This window comes from Euprymna scolopes, chromosome 20 (genome assembly GCF_053919585.1).
Source record: "Euprymna scolopes isolate OS-2025 chromosome 20, ASM5391958v1, whole genome shotgun sequence".
Taxonomy (NCBI): Eukaryota; Metazoa; Mollusca; class Cephalopoda; order Sepiida; family Sepiolidae; genus Euprymna; species Euprymna scolopes.
The window spans coordinates 62,081,590-62,102,147 of NC_136501.1; the positions used below are offsets into that span (position 1 = coordinate 62,081,590).

Below are 20,558 nucleotides of genomic sequence, written 5' to 3' on the forward strand. Positions count from 1 at the left end.
CTAATAATGACTCCACTTATCCTTTTTAAAACTTTAATAAAATTTTGTACCACTTAGAAACACACACATATATATATATATATATATATATATATATATATATATATATATATATATATATATATATATAGGCCTTAATAAGTTGTTAGAAATAAATCCAACAGCCTGCTCACTTATTTGTTCCGATCTGGAATGCCCATTTTCTTTTAAGAGCTGGATTTTCCTCACATTAATAACAGGACTTGAGTCTAACTTCGTGGCGAGGCAAGTAAATATTTAACAAATAAGCTAACAAATACACCGTTATAGGGAATACTCATGAAGGTCAATTTTAACGTTATTAATTGATATTTACTTTCATTTATGTTAATTTAATGTCTCCATACTAGATAAGAAATTTTTCTGTTGACTATTTAAAGATAGCTAAAACATTAATATATTGCACCTGTTGCTAGGCGTGCTTAGTGGCGGTGGTCGTCTCTCTAACTTTATAGGAACATAAGAAATTAGAAGAATGATGGGGAAAAATTAGAAACGCGGAAATTAAATTTCTTTGTAAAAAAAAAAAAAAAAAAAATGTAGACATTTTGGAGCCAGAAGTGTACAAATTTCGAAACGGTTACGTCCAGTCACCGGCGCCACAGGAACATGAAATGACGGGTCAATTTGCTTCTCGAACATTGATAGTTCAAGTATAGACGCCACACCGAGGTTGAAAAATAGCTTCACAGACAAAAAAAAAAAAAAGAAAAAAAAAGAAATTGTCCTGAAAAGGACTGGTGAATCGCAGTGTTCTTTTAGTAGATTTTTCTGAAAGGGATATCGTTTGTCTTGGGAAGGACCAATAGAATGCTCGATAATTTATAATTATTCATTAGAAGTGCACGGAACCCGTCAATGGACTCAACGTGGTAATCAAAGGAGTTTATGTTATCAATCGCTGAATGTCCGTAACAAAGAGTGATATGTGTTGTGACAGAATCGATTATTTCTGAAACTAGGCTTTCTCAGTGTTACTCTTTGTTCTCTTACACAGAATGTTGTTGAAAAAACACAAGTAGCTCTTTAGTACTGATACTATCTCAGAAAAAAAAAAGAAAAGAAAAACGTTATTACGCATCTACTAAAAACTTACATACGTCAGATGTTCACTTTTTGGGGAAATTCTTAATGATGTTAACTTTGAAAAGTTTCATGATAACGCAAGAAATATTACGCCTGTTGCTGTATTTTTAGTATGAAATAGTGGCTAAACACGCCAGACCACACCAACACAGCCAATATTATACACCCCACGATTATGGTCTTCTAAATCAAACGAAATATCTTTCTTCCGCTTTAATAATGTGCTTGCTTGTGTATTTACTTTTACTAATCTCCTTCCATTTTTGTGAAATAAATCATTTTAGAATTTGTAAAGTGTTGCATTTAAACCGGGTTATTTCGATGGTTATCGATTATTTAATCGATAAAAAGACCAAACATTTTTTTTTTTTACAAAGAACAATCGAAACAAAAGCACTTAACTCATTAGAAGTATTTTTGTTTTTACTTTCCGAGTAGTCATTCTAGCGAAAAGGAGAAACAACTTAAAAATTAATGCTGGATTTGTGCAATATTTCATTAAAAAAAAAAAAAAATGGACGTAAATAAACTCCTTTTACAATCTATTTTTATTCCATCCATAAAAAACAAATGAAAATGTTCCATTTTTTTCCATATATTTCGTAATATACTGAACTAAATGCATGATAAAAAATATTTATTTTCAAAATAATTTTTAATATAGAAAAAGATTTTAAATATAATTTATTTTGGAATATTGTTTCTAAATTCGTAAAAGTTTTAATTAAATTTAATAAACTTTTCGTTATTTCTGTTGTGATACTTCCTTGCTTTACTGAACTTGTTTTGAATTACCTGGAAAGTTTAGTTAAATAAATAAATAAAAAATAAAAGTAAATAAACAAAAAAACAAAAACAATTTTAGATCATCTTCCGCTTTCCGCTAGCATAATTCTTCCAGAAATAAATACGAAAAAAAAAAAATACTTCCCGCAAATTAAAGTGCATCCGTGCTGAGGAGCATCCTAACGGTTCCTTGTATTATAGTTTAGGCGGATACCGTTAGCACTAAGTAAAGGGACTACACATTGATCTTAGTAAGAGACACGAAGAGATGAAGGCAGCACGAAAGATCAACACGAAACTATTTACACGTGTTCGCCGGGAAGATGAGTCTTATTCACTTGCAAGTCGCAACTCAACCAGGTCAATGTTGGAGACGCAAGGTCGGCTTTTAAAGTCCGAAAAATCAGACATGGATACGAGAGCAGTATATGCATTGAAATAAAATTTGCATCTTTTTAAGATATCTCTTTATTTGAATTAGCAAAGAACAGATATTACACTTTGATTAACGTCCTAACTGTCTGTGCGCGTTTCTCGCAATTTTAATATCGGCAGCTTAAACCGACATACGTTTCATCCTTTTTTGCAAAAAAAAAAAAAAAAAAAAAAAAAAAAAAAAAAAAAAAGACGCAGTTCAGTTCTTCACAGGATACAATAAAAAAGAAAACAGAATCTAAGTGGAGATGAAAACATTATTTGACGAGATGAATACGTTTTCTAGAGTGAAAAATTACGCAGGAAATATAGAGATAGAGAAAACAAGTTATTGCAGGGGACACACATATATAAACACAACACACATACACAGCTATACGTAAACACACACACACACAGCTATATGTAAATACACACACACACCCATATGTAAATACACACACATATATATGTAAATACACACACACACCTATATGTAAATACACACACACACACACACCTATATATAAATACACACACACACACACACACACACCTATATGTAAACACGTGTTTCTGTTACACGTATTTTGTATTTTCAAAGTTGATTTACCGCGTTTCCATGCAGTGTTCTCTGAACGTTTGTTGTACTTGTCACAAAAACAAAGCGGCAGATGTGTAGAAAATCACTTCTCCAAACAAAATATCAGTGTTTATTAGGTCAGAATACATGTACTAATTCGTTTGCTCTAAGATTTAATTAAATAATGTTTCACAAACAAGCTAATTCGACGCAGTTTTTGATTAATAAGCGAATTTAATGCAATTTTTTTTTTTTTTGTATTTCAACATCATAACAAGTCTTGAATTTTTTGATGACGGCATATAAACAGTTTAAGGGTTATTTAATGATACAGAATCCATTAATTTTTAAAAAAGGTTACTATGTTTCAATTTCTTTATGTCGTCAAATATTTATTCATCGTATTTGGTTTGGTTGTTTTGTAAACCTTTTTTTTTTTTACTTTGCAATATACAATTGGGTTTTGCAAAGTAAAAAAAATAGTAGCATCAATAGTTGATGCATTTTCGGTCAAAACGTCAGTCTTTTCAGACAACCTGACCTTATAGCACGCCGAGATATGTCTAATATATAAAGTTACATTAGTTATTTTTAGTCCTGCAGTTTATTCCCACTGTTTTCGTGAAACTGAAACCAGTGACGAAAAATAAAACTTAAGTTTAGTTACCATTGAATAAAAGCATATGCTTTTCCACAAGGTTTAAGAATTCGTTATTTATCCCATAACGTTAAATTATACACACACACAACGTATACATCTACATATAAACACGTACAAACATAGTACGTACATACACACATATACTAGGATGAGCGCCCGCGCCCGGCGTTGCCCGGTCGTAAAATCCGCTTAAATATATTTTAATTTACGCAGATTTCATTTATTTATTATTATAATAGAGTCGTTTTTTATCGATTCTTTCGTATATTGTACCCAATATATAGTCAGGATTTTAAAAGTATAAACAAAACAAAAGTATGATTTGAGTGATATCAGCTAGAATCGATAGGGATTGTTTAAAAAAAAAAAAAATGGCGATCATAAAAAAATAAAAGGGGGAAAAAAGAAAACTAAAATAAAAAATAGAAAGGGGGATAGACGAAAAAGCAGTTAAGAAATATATATATATATATATATATATATATATATATATATATGAGAGAAAGAGATTTTAAAGTATAACTTATCCACGGACACGCATTCCTACGACTCATCGGAGTGGCTGAATCTGGCGAGACGAAACACGTGTCAATAGAAAATTATATTTTAAAAAACAATACATACGCCGCTCCCCATTTGAGGATAAGATATTGGTCAATGGGAAAATTATCCCCAACTTGCATTTAGGTTAAAATACATTTTCGTATAAATAAATGAACTAATTCAAAATGTATCGCAAACAAAAACAAACACACACACACACACACACACACACGATGTTTTTGGTGGACAAGATTCAAGCAAGAACTGACGATCCAGAGTTTTATAATTACATAAATTATATGCAAACACGAAACAACTATAAATATTCTTCCTCTCACAATTCAGCGACTCCGTTAAAATAAATCTACTTCGGAGGGGGGGGGCATTTTTTTCATTAAGATGTACCTATTTACTATGCCTCCCCAAGGGACAGAGTTAGACACCAAGGTCGTTTTTTAACGTGGAGAAAAGGTACAAAAATAAAAATTGTCTCAGTCGTGAAGGATTTCTCCTCCACCGAAAGAGAACAAGAAATGGAAGTGCAGCAGCACTGCAGCAATGCAGCATCTGAAGAACAGATACTACACTTGATATTTTTAGGTTACACTGTTCGTGAAATTTGTTTTTATTTGTTTTTATTTTTATTTTATTTGAGAGGTGAAAGAGATGGGGCAGGGCAAGTAAACAGAAAGGGGTGTTATTTCACAGGTTTTGTTTCTCCTAGACTAGTTGAACAGCCAAGCCTCGAGAGTTCTCCTCCGCTACTATGTAATCCATAGTTTGAGTGCAGATAGATGGAGTCATATTTTTCCTATGTTTGTAGGAAAAAGTGGCGTAACCGCACCGGCACCGCACCGCATGCCGAGTGTACAACCCGCACGTATAACAACGACGCTATTCCAATAAACACAAGTAAATACTTGACTCGTTTGTTTTTTGATTGAATCTGTATTTTATCTACGAACACATTTCGCACGCGCACGCGGTGCCAGTTGTTTATTCCTATTTGTAAGAGTTGTAACTTTGTAATCATCCATTTAAATTTTCTCCGATCTCCGAATATATTCGTTTTATTTTATTTATTTATTTATTTTTTTGTATGGGGGGGGAGGAGGGGCTAACTAGTGCACTTTTATTAAACAGAAGTATTTTTTTTTTTTCATACTTAAAAGTAACAATCCAAATTGTAACAACCTTTTATTGAATAATTCAGGGTTTTTTTTTTTTTTTTTTTTTTTTTTTTACTATACACACAGATTCGCAAAAAGTTGCCCAAAAACAAATATATTACAAATGTTATCAAAGGCAGGAGAAGTTATTTTTCTACATATCTGGATAATTTTTTTTAGTGTTTTTATTAAATGTAAAATGTTTATTAGGCTCGAAAAACAGTGTTTACCGGCGTATTTGAAAAATAGAAATGGCGGCGGACTGTGTTGAACGCGTTCAGTTTGGGAAAATGGGTTAAAACTAAAAAAAAAACTATGCAAAATACTGTTAGGAACTCACTCAATATATGTTACTGCTACATAGACTGACATATATTCGATTAGATTTTAACAATAGTTTGCATAGTTGTTTCGTTTTAACTCATTTTCCCCAAATAACGTGTTCAACACAGCCTGCCTGCCGCTATTTGTATTTTTCTAATATATCGTAAACACTTTTTTTCGAGCAGAATAAACATGTTACATTAAATAAAAACACTAAAAAATATCCAGTTCGGTAGAAGAGTAACTTATCTTGCCTGCGATAATATTTATTTGTTATATATTTGTTTTTTGACAACTTTTTCGAATCTAGGTGTATAATAATACAAGCCCGAAAATTTTCTTACCCCCACCCGCTCCAAAAAAAAAAAAAAAAAGAAAAAGAAAAAGAACGTGAATGGATTTGTTTTTTCATAAATTGTATTTCCCAAAGGAAAGCTTTCCGTCTCAAAATTAAAGCGAGACACTCATGTTTCAAGTAATGACCTAAGTTTGTTTTTTTTTTTTTAATCATACATTTTAAAAAATATCTGCGGTCTACAATGACCGTTACAAGTCTGAAAACATCTTGAAGAAATTTAAACTGTACTAGTGTTGTTTTGGTAAATCATCGTAATTCATATTTTAGCAAAAGTGTATAACATCTAACAACAGGGGGGGGGGACGGTGGCAAGTAGTTAACGATGCGGACTGAGAATATTGTTGTACAAAGCCCGAATCCAACCCAAATTCGTTCCACAGAAACCCTTTCTCTTGGCAACCTTCACGTGGTCCCTCCGGTAAATATCCGGTGCCTCCTGCCTCTCAAGAAAAAAGGCTAACGAGAAAATTATCGGATAAACGCATCCAAACAATAGAATCATCCGATTCATACGTAATGACTAGAGCTAGGACAACAGCATATTCTTTTTGTTGTTTTGACTCTCGGGTGTGTATCCCGATCCGTTGATATCTTATATGCTTTTATACAGAGTGATGTGGTTTGGTTCTCGGTTGAGTAACTATATCTGTGTCGGATATATACTCGAGAGTCAAAACAATGAAACGAATATTGTTTCCATAGCCCTTATATAATGACCGATAGTTAAGGACTTACAAATGTGAGGAGAAAAACAAATATACAACAAAAGACTGTTACCAAACGCAAGAAAAATTACTTCTTTAGCTGCTTGTAAGATTTTCGAGCCAATATTAATTGTAAGATTAACTGTATTTGAATTTGTCATAGTCACTTTTAATGAGGTAACTCCCTAAATTTCGTTCGATTTTTTTTATGAAGATGATCATGAATTTTAGGCTCAAAAAGTATATAGCAATGGAACAGTAAACCTAAGTCCGGAGGTTATTGCCAGTCGAAGTGGAGAAAAGTTATCTTTTAAACCTAGAAGTTGCGACCACCTCTCCAAAAAAGTTCGAATTTTTAAAAGTGAGTAAAACTTGATGAGCAACAAAATCTCTCCCCTTCGTGACAGATCTCTTGATGCAGGAAAGCCTTCTACTCTAACAGTTTCTTTCCTGGAACTGCTAGATTTTGGAATTCCTACTCAGTATCCTACTTCCCCGCCATGTAGAAGTTGAAGATAACAAGGACTATGACAACAGCATATTCTTTTTATTGTTTTCACTCTCGAGTATATATCCAACACAGTTAATCAACCGAGAACCACATCACTCTGTATAAAAGCATATATAATATCAACGGATACACACTCGAGAGTCAAAACAATGAAAAGAATATGCCGTTGTCCTAACTCTAAAGATAACATCACTGGACAGCTTGCTGCTAAACTCCCTACATAGTGCCCCTGTAGATTTGATCCCAGATTTATGTTCAAGTAACACTGTACTGCGTTTGCGGTGAATTAAGGTTGGTTAAAAGAAAAAAAAAACGATAGCGATAGATTTTTTTAAAAAATGCAACAAAAATTAATTAATCTTACATTCAGAACAGTAGATGGCAAATTAGATTTCATTGCGTTTGGTAGAAGTTATTTGATGTATACTTACCACACACACCGTTTTTCAGAAATTAACTAGACTACACCTTCGCGCGTATTTTATAGACAAAAAGCAATATATAATTTACGCATTTTTTTTTTTTTTTAATGTTTAAATTGTGACAGGCTCTGAATAATATCACAATATAGCAATATATGAGTGGGATGAGACTTTGGGTTCTAGCTCGGTCATCAATATTAGTGACGCGCTGACGCGCACGTGTAGATGCACGCGAGTCAAAGATAAACAAAATAGGAATCGGCTTATTTTGTACTGAAGGGGCCGTTAGAATATTTAGCCGTTTTTCGTCTTCAACTCGCCCAAATGAATAGAATCGATTTTTTTAGCACCATATACAAACAGGGATATTCAGCATTGCCCGGGCATATTTATAAAACAAATAGAATCGGTTTAAATGTGTGTGTGTAACAATAACATCTTTATATTAACACTTTCGGTAATGATAAAGATCGAAGCCACAGGAGAGAACTTGAGAAAAAATCCGTTTATGAATTAAGTTTTGTTGTATTCGTTATATATTTCGAAATAAGGAATCATTTCTATTCAAATCCACTTAGTGAAAAATTGAAAGAAGCACACGGGGAAAATGTCAAGAAAGAAAAAAAGTTGGCCGCTGAATGTGAACTGGTGTTGTACTGTTGTGTTTATCAAACAACTTGATCGAATTTTAACTCGAAAGGAGTCCTTTATAATTTGTTATTAATGATATTTAACAAGAACACAAAATGATGTTTTTGTATTTATCGTCCCGCGATTTTCTACGAAGTTACTCGGATATGCCCAGCAGATGACGGGGATAATCGGAAACAGCCGACTAGTAGTTCTTTGGATATTAAGACTTTTTGTTTCCAATGTATTAAGGAATTTCAGCGGCCGTTGCCATTCTTAACAGGGAGAGGAGAGGTAACAATTTATGTGTGTTATAATAAGGCTCGACCGACCGGCCGTTTCCGGTTATTCTCATCACCTGCCTGGCAGACCAGTGTTAACTTCGTAGAAATTGCGGGTCGGTAAATGCAGAAGCCGCCACAAAACTACTTCGAACGGACGTTTAGGAAATTGACCCCCCACTAAATTCAACAATTATACTTAATTTTTTTTTTTTTTTTTTGTCATCTTAATCTCATCGATTGCAAACTTAACTTTCGGATTAGAAAAAAAATCGGGGTGAAAAAAATTAGGCCTTATTGTTAGGGGTCAGTTTTCAATTATAAAGTTCTACTAAATCGAACACGCACTTTGTGACCATAATCACAGAGAAAAATATTGCGACTCTTACGCGACCGGCGTTTATTTCCGTCGAAAAAAGAAAAAAAAGGAGGGGTAGGAAGGTAACTTTCTTGAACCAACTTCCACCCCTAATTCTCTCTCTCTCTCTCTCTCTCTCTAATCTATCTTATTTCCTCCGCGTCGTCTCGCTTGAAAGAATCCCAACTATCAGAAAATGCTTGTTTTTGTTTTGTTTTTGTTTAAATAAATTATTTCTTGCCTTTCGTAAAAATAATTTGTTGCGAATTAAAAGATAAAAAAACAAACAAAAAAAACAACAAAAAAAAAAACCCAGAAAAACTACTTGTCTACCCCGAATATATATATGTCCCATTGGCAATGTTCTATTTTAGCGTCGGACAGAATGCATGACTAACCAAGTTAATGTAAATTAAACAGAAATATCTGTATAAAATCCTAAAGGTTACATCCGTTAAATTGGCAGATGTGTTTTACTGTTTTACTAATATAACCCATTCATTTACAGCATACTCGAAAACCTATAAAAGTCGTCATCGAGTTGGAAAGAAAGTAAAAATTTATCCTTCCCCCCCCCCTCCCGTTTTTAGACGGGAAAAAACTAAACACCGGTCGCGTGAGAGAATCGCAATATTTTTTCTCCGTGATGGTCACAAAGTACGTGTTCAATTTAGTAGAACGTTATAATTGAAAACTGATCACGGACGATAAAAGTTATAAAAACATTTTTTTTTTACTTTTTTTTTTTTTTTTGATCTGAAAGTTAAGTTTGTAATCGATGAGATCAACGCGGAAAAAAGAAAAAAAAAATGTGTAAATTGTTGAATTTAGAGGTGGGGGGGGTCAATTTGTTAAACGTCCGCCCTAATTTGAATGGTTAAACAGATTTTCATAGCGTTTTTCTCCATGGCCGCGATCCTTATAAATTACCAACGCTTCTACCTCTCTCATTCTCGATCTCTATTTTTCTCTTTCTCCACACTCCTCTTCGGCAGCCCATATTTCATCTCCGTCTAGTTAATTCATCTCGTAAAAATAACATAAGTTATTCATATATCTTCTTCATATAATGGATTTACTGCTTTGCACTAAAGGTCTAATTGCTTTCTCAATATATATATATATATATATATATATATATATATATATATATATATATATATATATACGCACACACTTCGGAAAAATAGCCAGTCGATAATGCAAAAAAGAACAAATTATCAAAACAAATGTCTAATCTATTCATGTTTCGTTGTTTTGTTCGGTAAATCCCATTAAGACTTATTTGTTGTCTAAAAAAGAGTATTCGAAGTTTATTTGTCGTATCAAAAAGTTTGTTTCTTGTGTGTACTACTGTATAAGTACATTTATTGCAAAAAAAGGAAAGAAAAAAAGAAAAAAGTGTCCGCCAACGATTTAAACGTTGAATTATAGTAATATTTTCAAAACGAAAAAACATAAAAGATAAGTTTACGATATTCATTTTAGCAACGATGAGTAATGTATTCTAAATGCTGGACGAATACAAAACGAACTGGGCGAGAAAGTTCTACAGTACCTATAGTATAATTGAGCCTAGAAATTAATAACTCATATATGCTTATAATCACGATTTATAAATTTTTAAGTAAAAAAATATGCAAATGACAAATAGAAAAGATACGGGTAGATTAAATGAATTAAAAATCATACCTTTATCCAGGGCGTTTACCATTTCCCCCCTTTTTGTTCTAAAGTCTGCAAAGAATTTTTTTTCCGTATACACCAAGAAATCTCTTGGACCAAAAAACAAAAATGTTCCGTGTTTTGTTTTAAGTCAGTTTTACGCTTTTTCTTAAAGTTTCGTGTTTGTTTAAATATTTCTTTCCTTTTTTTTTTTTTTTTAATGTACACACAAAACAAAAACAATGGTTGTTTTTTATATCGCCCAAGAAACCAGTCTTTTCGGAGCGTATTTTGCTCCCTTTTTCTCCTTTTCGCGAATTCTTCAGTTGTGTTCGTTCTGCGACGATCCACGCTTCTTTCCGAATCGAAACTGACTCGTTCTTTGACGCACACACGTTCACAACAAGCGCAGTTCTATTTATTTCTACAGTTTTTTGTTGTTTTCGGTGCTTCTGACAGATTTTTTATTCGTCCGCATCGTAACTTGCTCTCTTCTCTCATTCATTCTATGAAAGAATAACGCGTATTTTGAAAGCACCGTCACGTTTCGTCATGATTTCTAACCTAACTATAAAACGTAATCGGTCTTAGTGTATTTTAGATATTGTGGACATTTTTTAGCTTTTTTTTCTCCATTTTTGAAGCAGTATCAGAATTTTTGTAGGAATTTTTGACACCCCTAACACGAAACTGCGAATACAATATAAAAATCTCGTAATTTCTCTGTTAAAAGTGGGTTATTTATTTTCTGTATGGATTATACTTCCAAAATAAACTATTACAGTTGTTTTAAAAGTAATAGAAATATTTTTGTTTTTTTTAAACAGTAATGAATTTTCCGAACTCAATATTTTTCAATTTTTAAACTTTAAAAATCTATCAAAATTTTTCTATTGATTCTATTTTTACGATATTTTCAGGGTCAATGTGAAATTTTATGTTCTTTCCAATAAACCGAATATAATATTTTAGACAAACGTTTTTTTTTAAATTCACGCCCCCCCCCCAAGTGTCACCCATTTTCAACTTTCTCTTAAAAAGTAAATAATTAATTTATGTCGGGGAGTTTTATATATCACAAATTGAAGAGAAAAGGTCAATAAATAATATATTCAAATTTAAAACAAAAACAAAAAAATCCTTTTTTAGAAATTTACCTGTAAAGTCCGAAGTTTAAAACCTTATATTATAAGAACACATTGTTTTGTTTTTGTCTTTTTTTTTTTGAATGAAACCTTGGTCCTTGCTCCTTTAATTGAAAAAAAAATTAGGGCTTGAATTACATTTTTCGAGGAGTTATAAGCTTGGAAAGACAGGGGGTCGAATAATTCACGCCTCTCATTTTGAAATGTCTATTAAAAAGTAAATAATTTATGTCGGGGAGTTTTATATATCACAAATTGAAGAGAAAAGGCCAATAAATAATATATTCAAATTTAAAAAAAAAAAAAATCGCTTTTTTTAGAAATTTACCTGTAAAGTCCGAAGTTTAAAACCTTAAAAAAAAAAACACATTGTTTTTCTTTGTTTTGTTTTTTTAAATAAAACCTTGGTCCTTGATCCTTTAATTGAAAAAAGAAATTAGGGCTTGAATTACATTTTTCGAGGAGTTATAAGCTTGGAAAGATGGGGTGGAATTATTCACTATTTTCACGAAATTTCTGACACTGCTAGAGGGCGAACAATTCAAGAAAATATTTAACATTTTAAAAGAAATTATTTGGAAACTAAGTTTCGCGTAACTTTTTGGTAAAAGCAATAACAAAAGAAAATACTTTGAACATTTATTAAATGAAAATATATATTTTTTTTTTTTTTTTGATAAAATAATTAGAATTTCGAAATAGATTACAGGTAGTTTTTGTATTTTTTTCTGGAATAAATGAAAGTGATGATTTGAAAAGATGACTTTAAAACAAAACTTTTTAATGAATAGTCGAAGAAAAGAATTCGGAAATAAAGTTGTCCTATGAAAGTGTATCGAACCATTTTTTTTTTTTTAATAAAAAATGTTCATAAAATTAAAATCCATAGAAAGTTTTGAACGGTCATTATTAAAAAGTATGTGATATTTTGTGATCTTCAATTGTCTCCCCTTGTTCTAAGTAGGGTTCTTCAAAAATGAAAACAAAGTTATCGATTATAACTAAAATTCACAAGTGGCAGTAAATATTGATTACGGGGTGCCTTCGTTCACAAAGACATCAGGAAGTTACTAGGAACAGCTGGATTGTATGTTGCTTGCCTCCCCGCGAGGGAAGAATTAGACAAAAGTCGGTTGTTAATGTATAAAAAATGCAGGTTTTTCAAAATGAACCCCGTGTTAGAACAAAAATCAAAAAAAAAAAAAAAAAAAAAGGTACTTGTGCAGTTTACGAATGTGCTGAAATAACATTTAGAAATCCATTCTTAATACGGTGAGGGGGGGATTAACTTTTCTGTACATTAAACTAATACGTTAATGTACAAATGACACCGTAAAAAAAACAAAAAAAAAACGAATTCAACTTGAAAATAATACATAAAAGTAATAGTACGGTTCGTAAACTGCACAAGTACCTGAATAATGGCTCAATATAGTAAGAGTTCTCTTTCACTGCCAAAAATCAGAACAAATGAAGTGCATCATTTGGATTAGCTGTACAACTGTTTTTCATCTTGGATGGTATTCTTACAATGTTTCGGTAAATATAAGCCCGGCCTTCTTCCGGAACGTCTTGTCGAATTTGGGAACACTTCTCTCGAACTCTGAACCAAATTTTAAACGCACCCTTTTATGTAATCCGCAAGTGTAACTGGGAGGTATTTACTTCTATTCACGACAATGTAGAAGGCTTAACTAATTTACAGTTGTATTCCACAATTTGATAAGAGGCACCTTAAGGTCGGAGGTTACATCGACCCAACGCTGTACTAATATCAACCAAGATGAGAACAAAAAACACCCTAACCTAAGAGGATGTGCAGTATCAGAACAGATACTACACGTACTAAATGGAATTGTAAGATCATTGGTTGTCGTGTGTTACGGCATGTCTCTGTCGTCGGTTCATTTTCTACCGTAACCCTGCAGATGCTTCCTTCACGTATACCGTATATTTCGGCGTATAAGGCGAACGTCAAATAAGACGAGGTACAAAATTAGAGCAGATTTTAATAAATTTATCATACATCGGTTGTATAAGACGACTGCTAAATCACGAAACCGTGTTTATTTATAGTGGGGCGGGTTATCTCAATATTGCATAAGAATCTTTTACTTAGTGATACAAGCACCAAGTGAAAGATTGTTTCAACAACCGGCCTCATTATTAGCCTAGGCTAGAGATTGCAACACCCATCTTATGAACTATTGGTTTTTAAAGATGATTTTTTTTTTTTAACTTAAAAAGGTCGTCTTATAGGCCGAAATATCCGATACTTAGTTCGTAAGCGCCTATTTTGTTTCTGGATGTATCATTATCGCTTATTGCTAACCTTGGCAAGACAGATCGAACTTCAAAACGAAAAAGTTATTTTCAGTTTATCGAACCGAAATCTGATGATCGTTTCATGCTTCTATTTCTTGTAAACTAATGAGCATGATGCAAACGTAAATATTTTATGTCCAAGCTTTACCGTTTGTTAGCAACCACATGTTCGGGGACATGTCGCCATTTTGTGTGTTACATCATTGTGGAAGAGATCGGCGGATAGCAAGAAACAAGAAAGCAAAATAGTGAACAAACAGTTGAATATACATATGTACACATAATCATTATCACAAACACAGTACAGCGAAAACAAGCGTGGTTCTCCGTGAGTGCACAGCGAAAGAGGCATAAAATGACTAAGTTCAGCACTTGCACCCCCCCCCATTTAGCCCAAAAAGTCCTAAGGGGGCGTCAAATCCTGGTTAAAATGAACAAATGATGCAGTTTTAGGCCTTAACATATGTAAATTTGAGTTATGCACCATGCAAATAAAGAAATGACTAAGTCTATCATTTGCCCCCCCCCCACATTTAGCCCCAAAAGTCCCCAAAGTCTTAACGTATTAAAATTACACAGAATATTTTGGACAAATACGGTAAAATAGTCCACAAAATGGAGTGTTTTTTATTAGCCCTAGAAGAGCCCCTTGGGGCACACCCAAGAGTTATCGCGAAGTTTAGACAAACAAAATTATATAGAAATCAGTTTGTTACAACTTTTCACAAAGTTTTATAAAAATCCAAGGCATCAATATTTTTAATAAGTGTCAATTTTAGCCATATTGACCCAAAAGGCACCCCTGGAGGGGGGGGGCAACCGGAGTTTTCCCAGAAAATTCGTTCTGTTACTTTGTTACTCATATCATGTTTAATGTTTGTGCAAAATTTTTAAAAATTCGAGGGCGTAGTTATTGAGAAAAGTGCGGACGGACGAACGGGCGAGGATAAATTGACAGGTCAACCCTCCTTTTGTCAGAGGACCAACAAACGTAAAAGAACTATGAAGCAGTAAAGTGCTACTCAAAATAATGGAAAACGAACTAGAACAACATACCTGATTACTAAAAGAAAGAATAAAGCATAATCCTACTACAATAAGGAAGACATACTACCAAGTTTGTAGATGAAAAGACATGAATAATATATACAAGTAAATATTGCTGAAATTTTGTGGATTTTTCTAGGGGTCTATGCCACAGCTACCATAAGAAGCACCTAACGCACACAGCGTCAGCATTTGTGAAGCCATATAGAGATGGGAAACCCGTCGGACCATACCCGGCTGCTTCGGAAAAACAGACCGAAGAGAAAGTCTCGTTCTGAATCTACACAAATGCGTGAAAGAAGTTTTCTTGGCTTCTGATACGGATGACGCATTCTGCTAACGATGGCCAAGATAATTTATGATTCTAAATTATTTTAAACGTCGTAATAAACGTTTGACAAATGCGAAGACGTACTATGATTTTAGACTTGGATTTCTGTTTAAACCGGATACAAACTCAAAGCGAGCCTTAAGTTTCTGCTAGAGCCATCTTTACAAAAGTCGGCAATAACTGAAAAAGCAAACGCAACAAGAGAAAAACACTGAGAGCAACTATTCTGCTAATTATTAATAACTTATGCATTGATAGGATAGCGTGTGTGTTATTTTTGTCACGCACTTCCATTTCTTGTAATAAATAATTTCATCAAAGATTTTTCAGACGTTTTAGTTTCACTTATAGCTGATGGCACTGCAGTAATCTATTTTTTATATAATTTTATGAAGAATTCTTCATAAGTTTTGGTTTAAGCTGATGCACCCATGTCATCTCAGCCCCTTTAAGAAATCGTTGAGCACTTTCAGTTGAATTACGTCGGTCAATTTATATGATGATCTGTGCATAAGTAATGATTAGACCACTCTGACGTCAAAAAAACATTTAACTGGTGTAAATCGTGACACTCTGCACTGAAAATTCTCGAAAGAATGAAATGATAGTGTCTGTAGGTATTTAATAATTGTTATAGTAAATAATTTAGTCCCTCCGATAAAAGGAGGGTGTTTTTTTTGTTTTGTTTTTTAAAATCGCAACTTTATAATATATAAAATCGATAGAACATTAACTATAATAATATATACGAAAATCTGCAATAATTAAAATATATTTAAGCGTACTTTACGACCGGGCTACGCCGGCGTCCCTGCTAGCTTAGATAAATACTTTAACAGTTTGAACAAAAGAGCTACAATAATATCAGAGCGTCTCCATTTAAGCTGAACCTCTACAGAATGCCAACATCAATATATTACACACGAATGAGTCCCCTATAAAATTTCCACAGAATTAGTATTCCACTAGTATTAATTAAGTCACATCAAAGCCAATGCATTTCGCGCTAATCTTTCCCTCTTAGTCAGAGTCTAAAATAATTTCCAATTCCAATAAGTTTTTTATTAACAGGTAAGCGCCAATTCTATCCCATGGAATGTGTTTTGATACCCCCTTGACGTACATACTTCCGACTAAGCCAGCAGCAAAATTCCACCCTTTCACTGTTTAAAAGCCTTCTACTCTAAAAATTTCTTCACTCGGAGTGCTAGTCTTTTGAACTCCTTTCCTGTACCTTGCTTCTCCGACTACACTGGCATGAATAAGTTTAGATGTAATGTGAGCAAACATCTCTTTACTCAACTCTCCACATTTCCCTATTAAACATGATTCTAAATTGTCGCCCTTTCCGTCCAAGTTGTAATATACCTTGTTATAGGTGAAAAGGGAGTATCTAAAATACGCACAGACACGTTTACTGCCCTTTTTTTCTTTGATCGCAAAGATTTAGATAAAAAAAATGTTAGTGAACATTGTGTCTACTGTCGAACTTGGATCAAAATCTTAAACTTTATTCCAGTAAAGCTTAAAGACGTTTGAGCTTACTTTTCATACGTCTTCAGAAGAAATTGATCTTCCAGCAATCATGCTAAACTTATCTAATAATGACGGATAAAATTCCTAAAATAAAAATAAATAAAAAAATAAAAAAATCATTATTTGGATTTATCGATTTATCGAACTACTGTTCTCATCTTGAATGTAACCTCCGACCTTCTTTAAGTGCATCTTGTCGAACTCGGGAATGTTTCTGTCGAACTCGGGAATTTAGACGTAATGACTGGAGAGTGTTACTTAGTAATTAGCAATTGTATTTTTCCGTCACCCACAGTGAGAATTAAACCTTCAAGCTTTAGAATATCACTTTTAGAATTGATTTTTCCAAGTACTCTAACTGCGCCACGACACCTTGCGAAATTCCGTCCAAAATTCCCGAATTCGACAAAATGCACCTAGAGAAGGTCGGAGGTTACATCGACCGAAATGCTGTGAAAATGGCACTGAATATGAGAACGGTATTCCAAAGAATCCAAATAATACGTATAACCAATTCTCTTCTAAAATATTCAGAAACGTAAAATCTAAAATATTTGAATTTTTAAAATGGGGTAAGCGATGGGGTGAGGGGATGAGTTATACCTTGATTATAATCCTTAACAATTCTGTAAAATTCTAAAGCGTAACAGGAATTTGAAAATATTTATGGTTTGGTTGTTTTATTTCACGGCATATCAGCCCTTTCTGGATGATTTAATGCAGAGTCCAGTAATTTACGAAAAAGTTTCTAAGTTCTTAAATGTCTTTAAAGCGTTTGATTTAGTGGAAAATATTTATGAATCAACACCTAATTAATATTTTTCACACAGCATAAAAATACAAGGTATTTTCACAAAGGACAATCAGACCCCCTTTCACTTTGCATGGATTAAGAGCTTCATTGAAAAATTGATAATGCTCGATGTTCGATTACATAGTCCTGGAATTTAGAATACAGAAGTTTATATATAAACATACGAAAATTGACTTTATATTCCGGTCACGGTTTTTTTTTTTTTTTTTTTTTTTTTTTTTTTAGATAAACGTCACTAATAACCGGTTTCCTGCTCTAGCTTCTCCAGAGATAGGATATTCTGTGATGTCATAAAATGGACACGGCTTATTCCACCAGTTTAAATGAATGACGTTTCAAAATAACACCATCCGGTATGCGTAGAGGCAAAATAACCAATTTCGCAGGGTACCACCATATATCTCTAGCGCAAATACAACATTCAGACTGCGTGGGCGTTAAATACACGGTTTATTATGAACACTTGCATACATGACGTTGTAGGTGCTTAATTTAATTCCATTCGTGTGTTAATTGTTAATCGGATCTCCCAATTAGCAGTAATCATCATTTCCTGGTCTGATGATTGCGTGAGCATGAAATTAGGGTCTAAAGCGTATGTATATATACGACTTAAAAAAAAAAACTCCATGAAGTATGAACAGTTTGAATTTTGGTTTCAAAAGCAACAGAGGCGTGATAAGGCTGAATCTCTAAATCAGGTTCACCTTAAACATGTCTGCACATGTGCAGCCAAAAATGGCTGTGTAAATAAACAAACCTACTATAATTAGGCTTGCTTGTAAAGCAGCTTATGATAAACCAGTTTCAGAGATTTTCATCTAGAAAACTACAATGATACAACCATTATAAATCTATACTATGTTTTTTTGTGTGTATGATATTTGTATTAAACCCTTTTTTTTCTATTTATTTTTTAAAAATACATGGTTTTATATGGGTCGTGGGAGTGCATCCATCTGCACAAATTTGCATATTCTTTAAAACATTCATTTTAATTAATTCCCACTTAGGTTTTTCGGTTTTCTTATAGGATTATCATCTTTAGTTAACTATTACGTGTAATTATATTCATGCAGATATTCTACATGATTTATACTTGTGTAAAAACGTTATAGTTAACACAAACCCTTTTCAATATGTATTTATCTATGCGTATATATATTTGTTTTAAAAATTTTGCCTACCAGTTTTTGGTCTAAAGACATGAAACTTCATATATCGGGTATTCGAACCCATGCGAAACTTTATATTTGAGTTTTAGCCGAGGAAAATCGGTGAAAAACTGAAAATTAAAGAAATGGAATTTGCGAGATGAAGGTCGAACGACGGCATTATAAATATGCATGGATAACGTAATAACTATTGGTTAATGTTTTCATTTTTAGCCTTGCAGCAAACATGTCTTCATAAATCAGGCATTAACGTCAAAGGAAAAAGTAAATCTTAAGCTAAACGTTTCGATTTCGATTCTTGGTGGTGGTGGTGCACCAGTAACGTTTTGTTTTTTTTTTATTTTTTAAATCGTTACGATATATTCGATCCAATATAATAATTAATACGAAATCTGCATTAATCAAAATATCATTAAAGCGTAGTTTATGGGCGGCCTGCTTGTATATATATATATATATATATATATATATAAAGCTGAATGTGTGTGTGTGTGTGTGTGTCTGGTCACGAATTGGCTCCTATATGGTTGACTATTTTAAAAAACTGATTACATATGATAGAAGATGTATCGAGACACAGGAATGGGTATGTTTGATCTGGCAGAACGGTGGTTCATTAAAATTGTGGGAGTCTGCGTTCGCGCCTGGTCCGCAAAGTATGGAAATAAAAAATTTAAAAATTAAAAAAAGAAAAAAAACCGTTTACAAGTGTTTTTGATATAGATGTACATAATAATACTTTGATAAGTATGTTTTAACTTAAATAGGAATGGTATAATAAAATTGTGGGATCTGCGTTCGCGCCTGGCCTCCATAGAATGGAAATAGGCACAAAATTTAATAAAGACTTTACAAATCTATCTACGTAAGTATACTTTGATAATTATGTTTCAGTTTGAAGAAATATGGTATAATAAAATTATGGGGTGTTCTTTCGCACCTGACCTCCATAGAATGGAAATATGTCACAAAGTTTAACAAGGTTTTTTAATATAGATCCACAGAATATTGTGATAAGTGTTTCAATGTGTACAGGTATGGTATAATAAATTATGAGGTTTATGTTTTATTTTTATTTTCATCTTATTTTGCTTTGGTTCTGATACCCCCGAATTCGAAGCTATCTCTTTACAACCCTTCCTTTTCATAACCTATCATACTTTAATAAATCAGAATCCATTTTCTGTAGGCTGTTTTTGAACCCAGTCAACGCCGGGTACTTTTGCTAGTATATATATATATATATGTATATATAAGATGATAGAGATAGTACACTTATTTACACAGACACGAGTTACGTCGTCTCTACACTCGGTGTTGCTAAACGAAGCGGGATTCGAAACTGGGAGCACAAAGGTTACCGATGCTGCCTTACTTATTGTGGTATGTAATATGCCATTTAAATTGGGAGAACTTATGTCATGCAGAAATGTGACTATTCATTTTCTCTCAATACATATAGTTGCTGGTACTCAATTCTTACGGATATATATATATATATATATATATATATATATATATATATATATATATATATATAATTAAATACCCACAGATACTAGGGTTTCATCCTTTCAGGAATCTTCAGTGCAGAGTGTCACGATTAACACCAGTCGACAGATTCGAACTCGGCAACACTAGCCATCTCTGG

The 20,558-nt window shown here is 33.0% G+C and overlaps 1 protein-coding gene across 4 annotated transcripts in view; it reads right to left on the reverse strand.

Moving 5' to 3' along the window:
• The window catches only part of LOC145241443 (LIM domain transcription factor LMO4.1-like), a 332,041-nt gene that overhangs the window by 272,847 nt on the left and 38,636 nt on the right, over positions 1 to 20,558 (reverse strand). Inside the window, exon 1 of one of the 4 annotated variants that reach the window (XM_080104405.1) lies at positions 10,562 to 11,052. The exons of 2 other annotated variants lie outside the window; for them this stretch is intronic. In XM_080104405.1, the coding sequence (XP_079960531.1) occupies positions 10,562 to 10,583 (22 nt within the window). In that variant the 5' untranslated portion in view covers positions 10,584 to 11,052. Of the gene's footprint in view, positions 1 to 10,561; positions 11,053 to 20,558 lie in introns of those variants that run through there. One more of the 4 variants, XM_080104404.1, reaches the window with a different exon arrangement.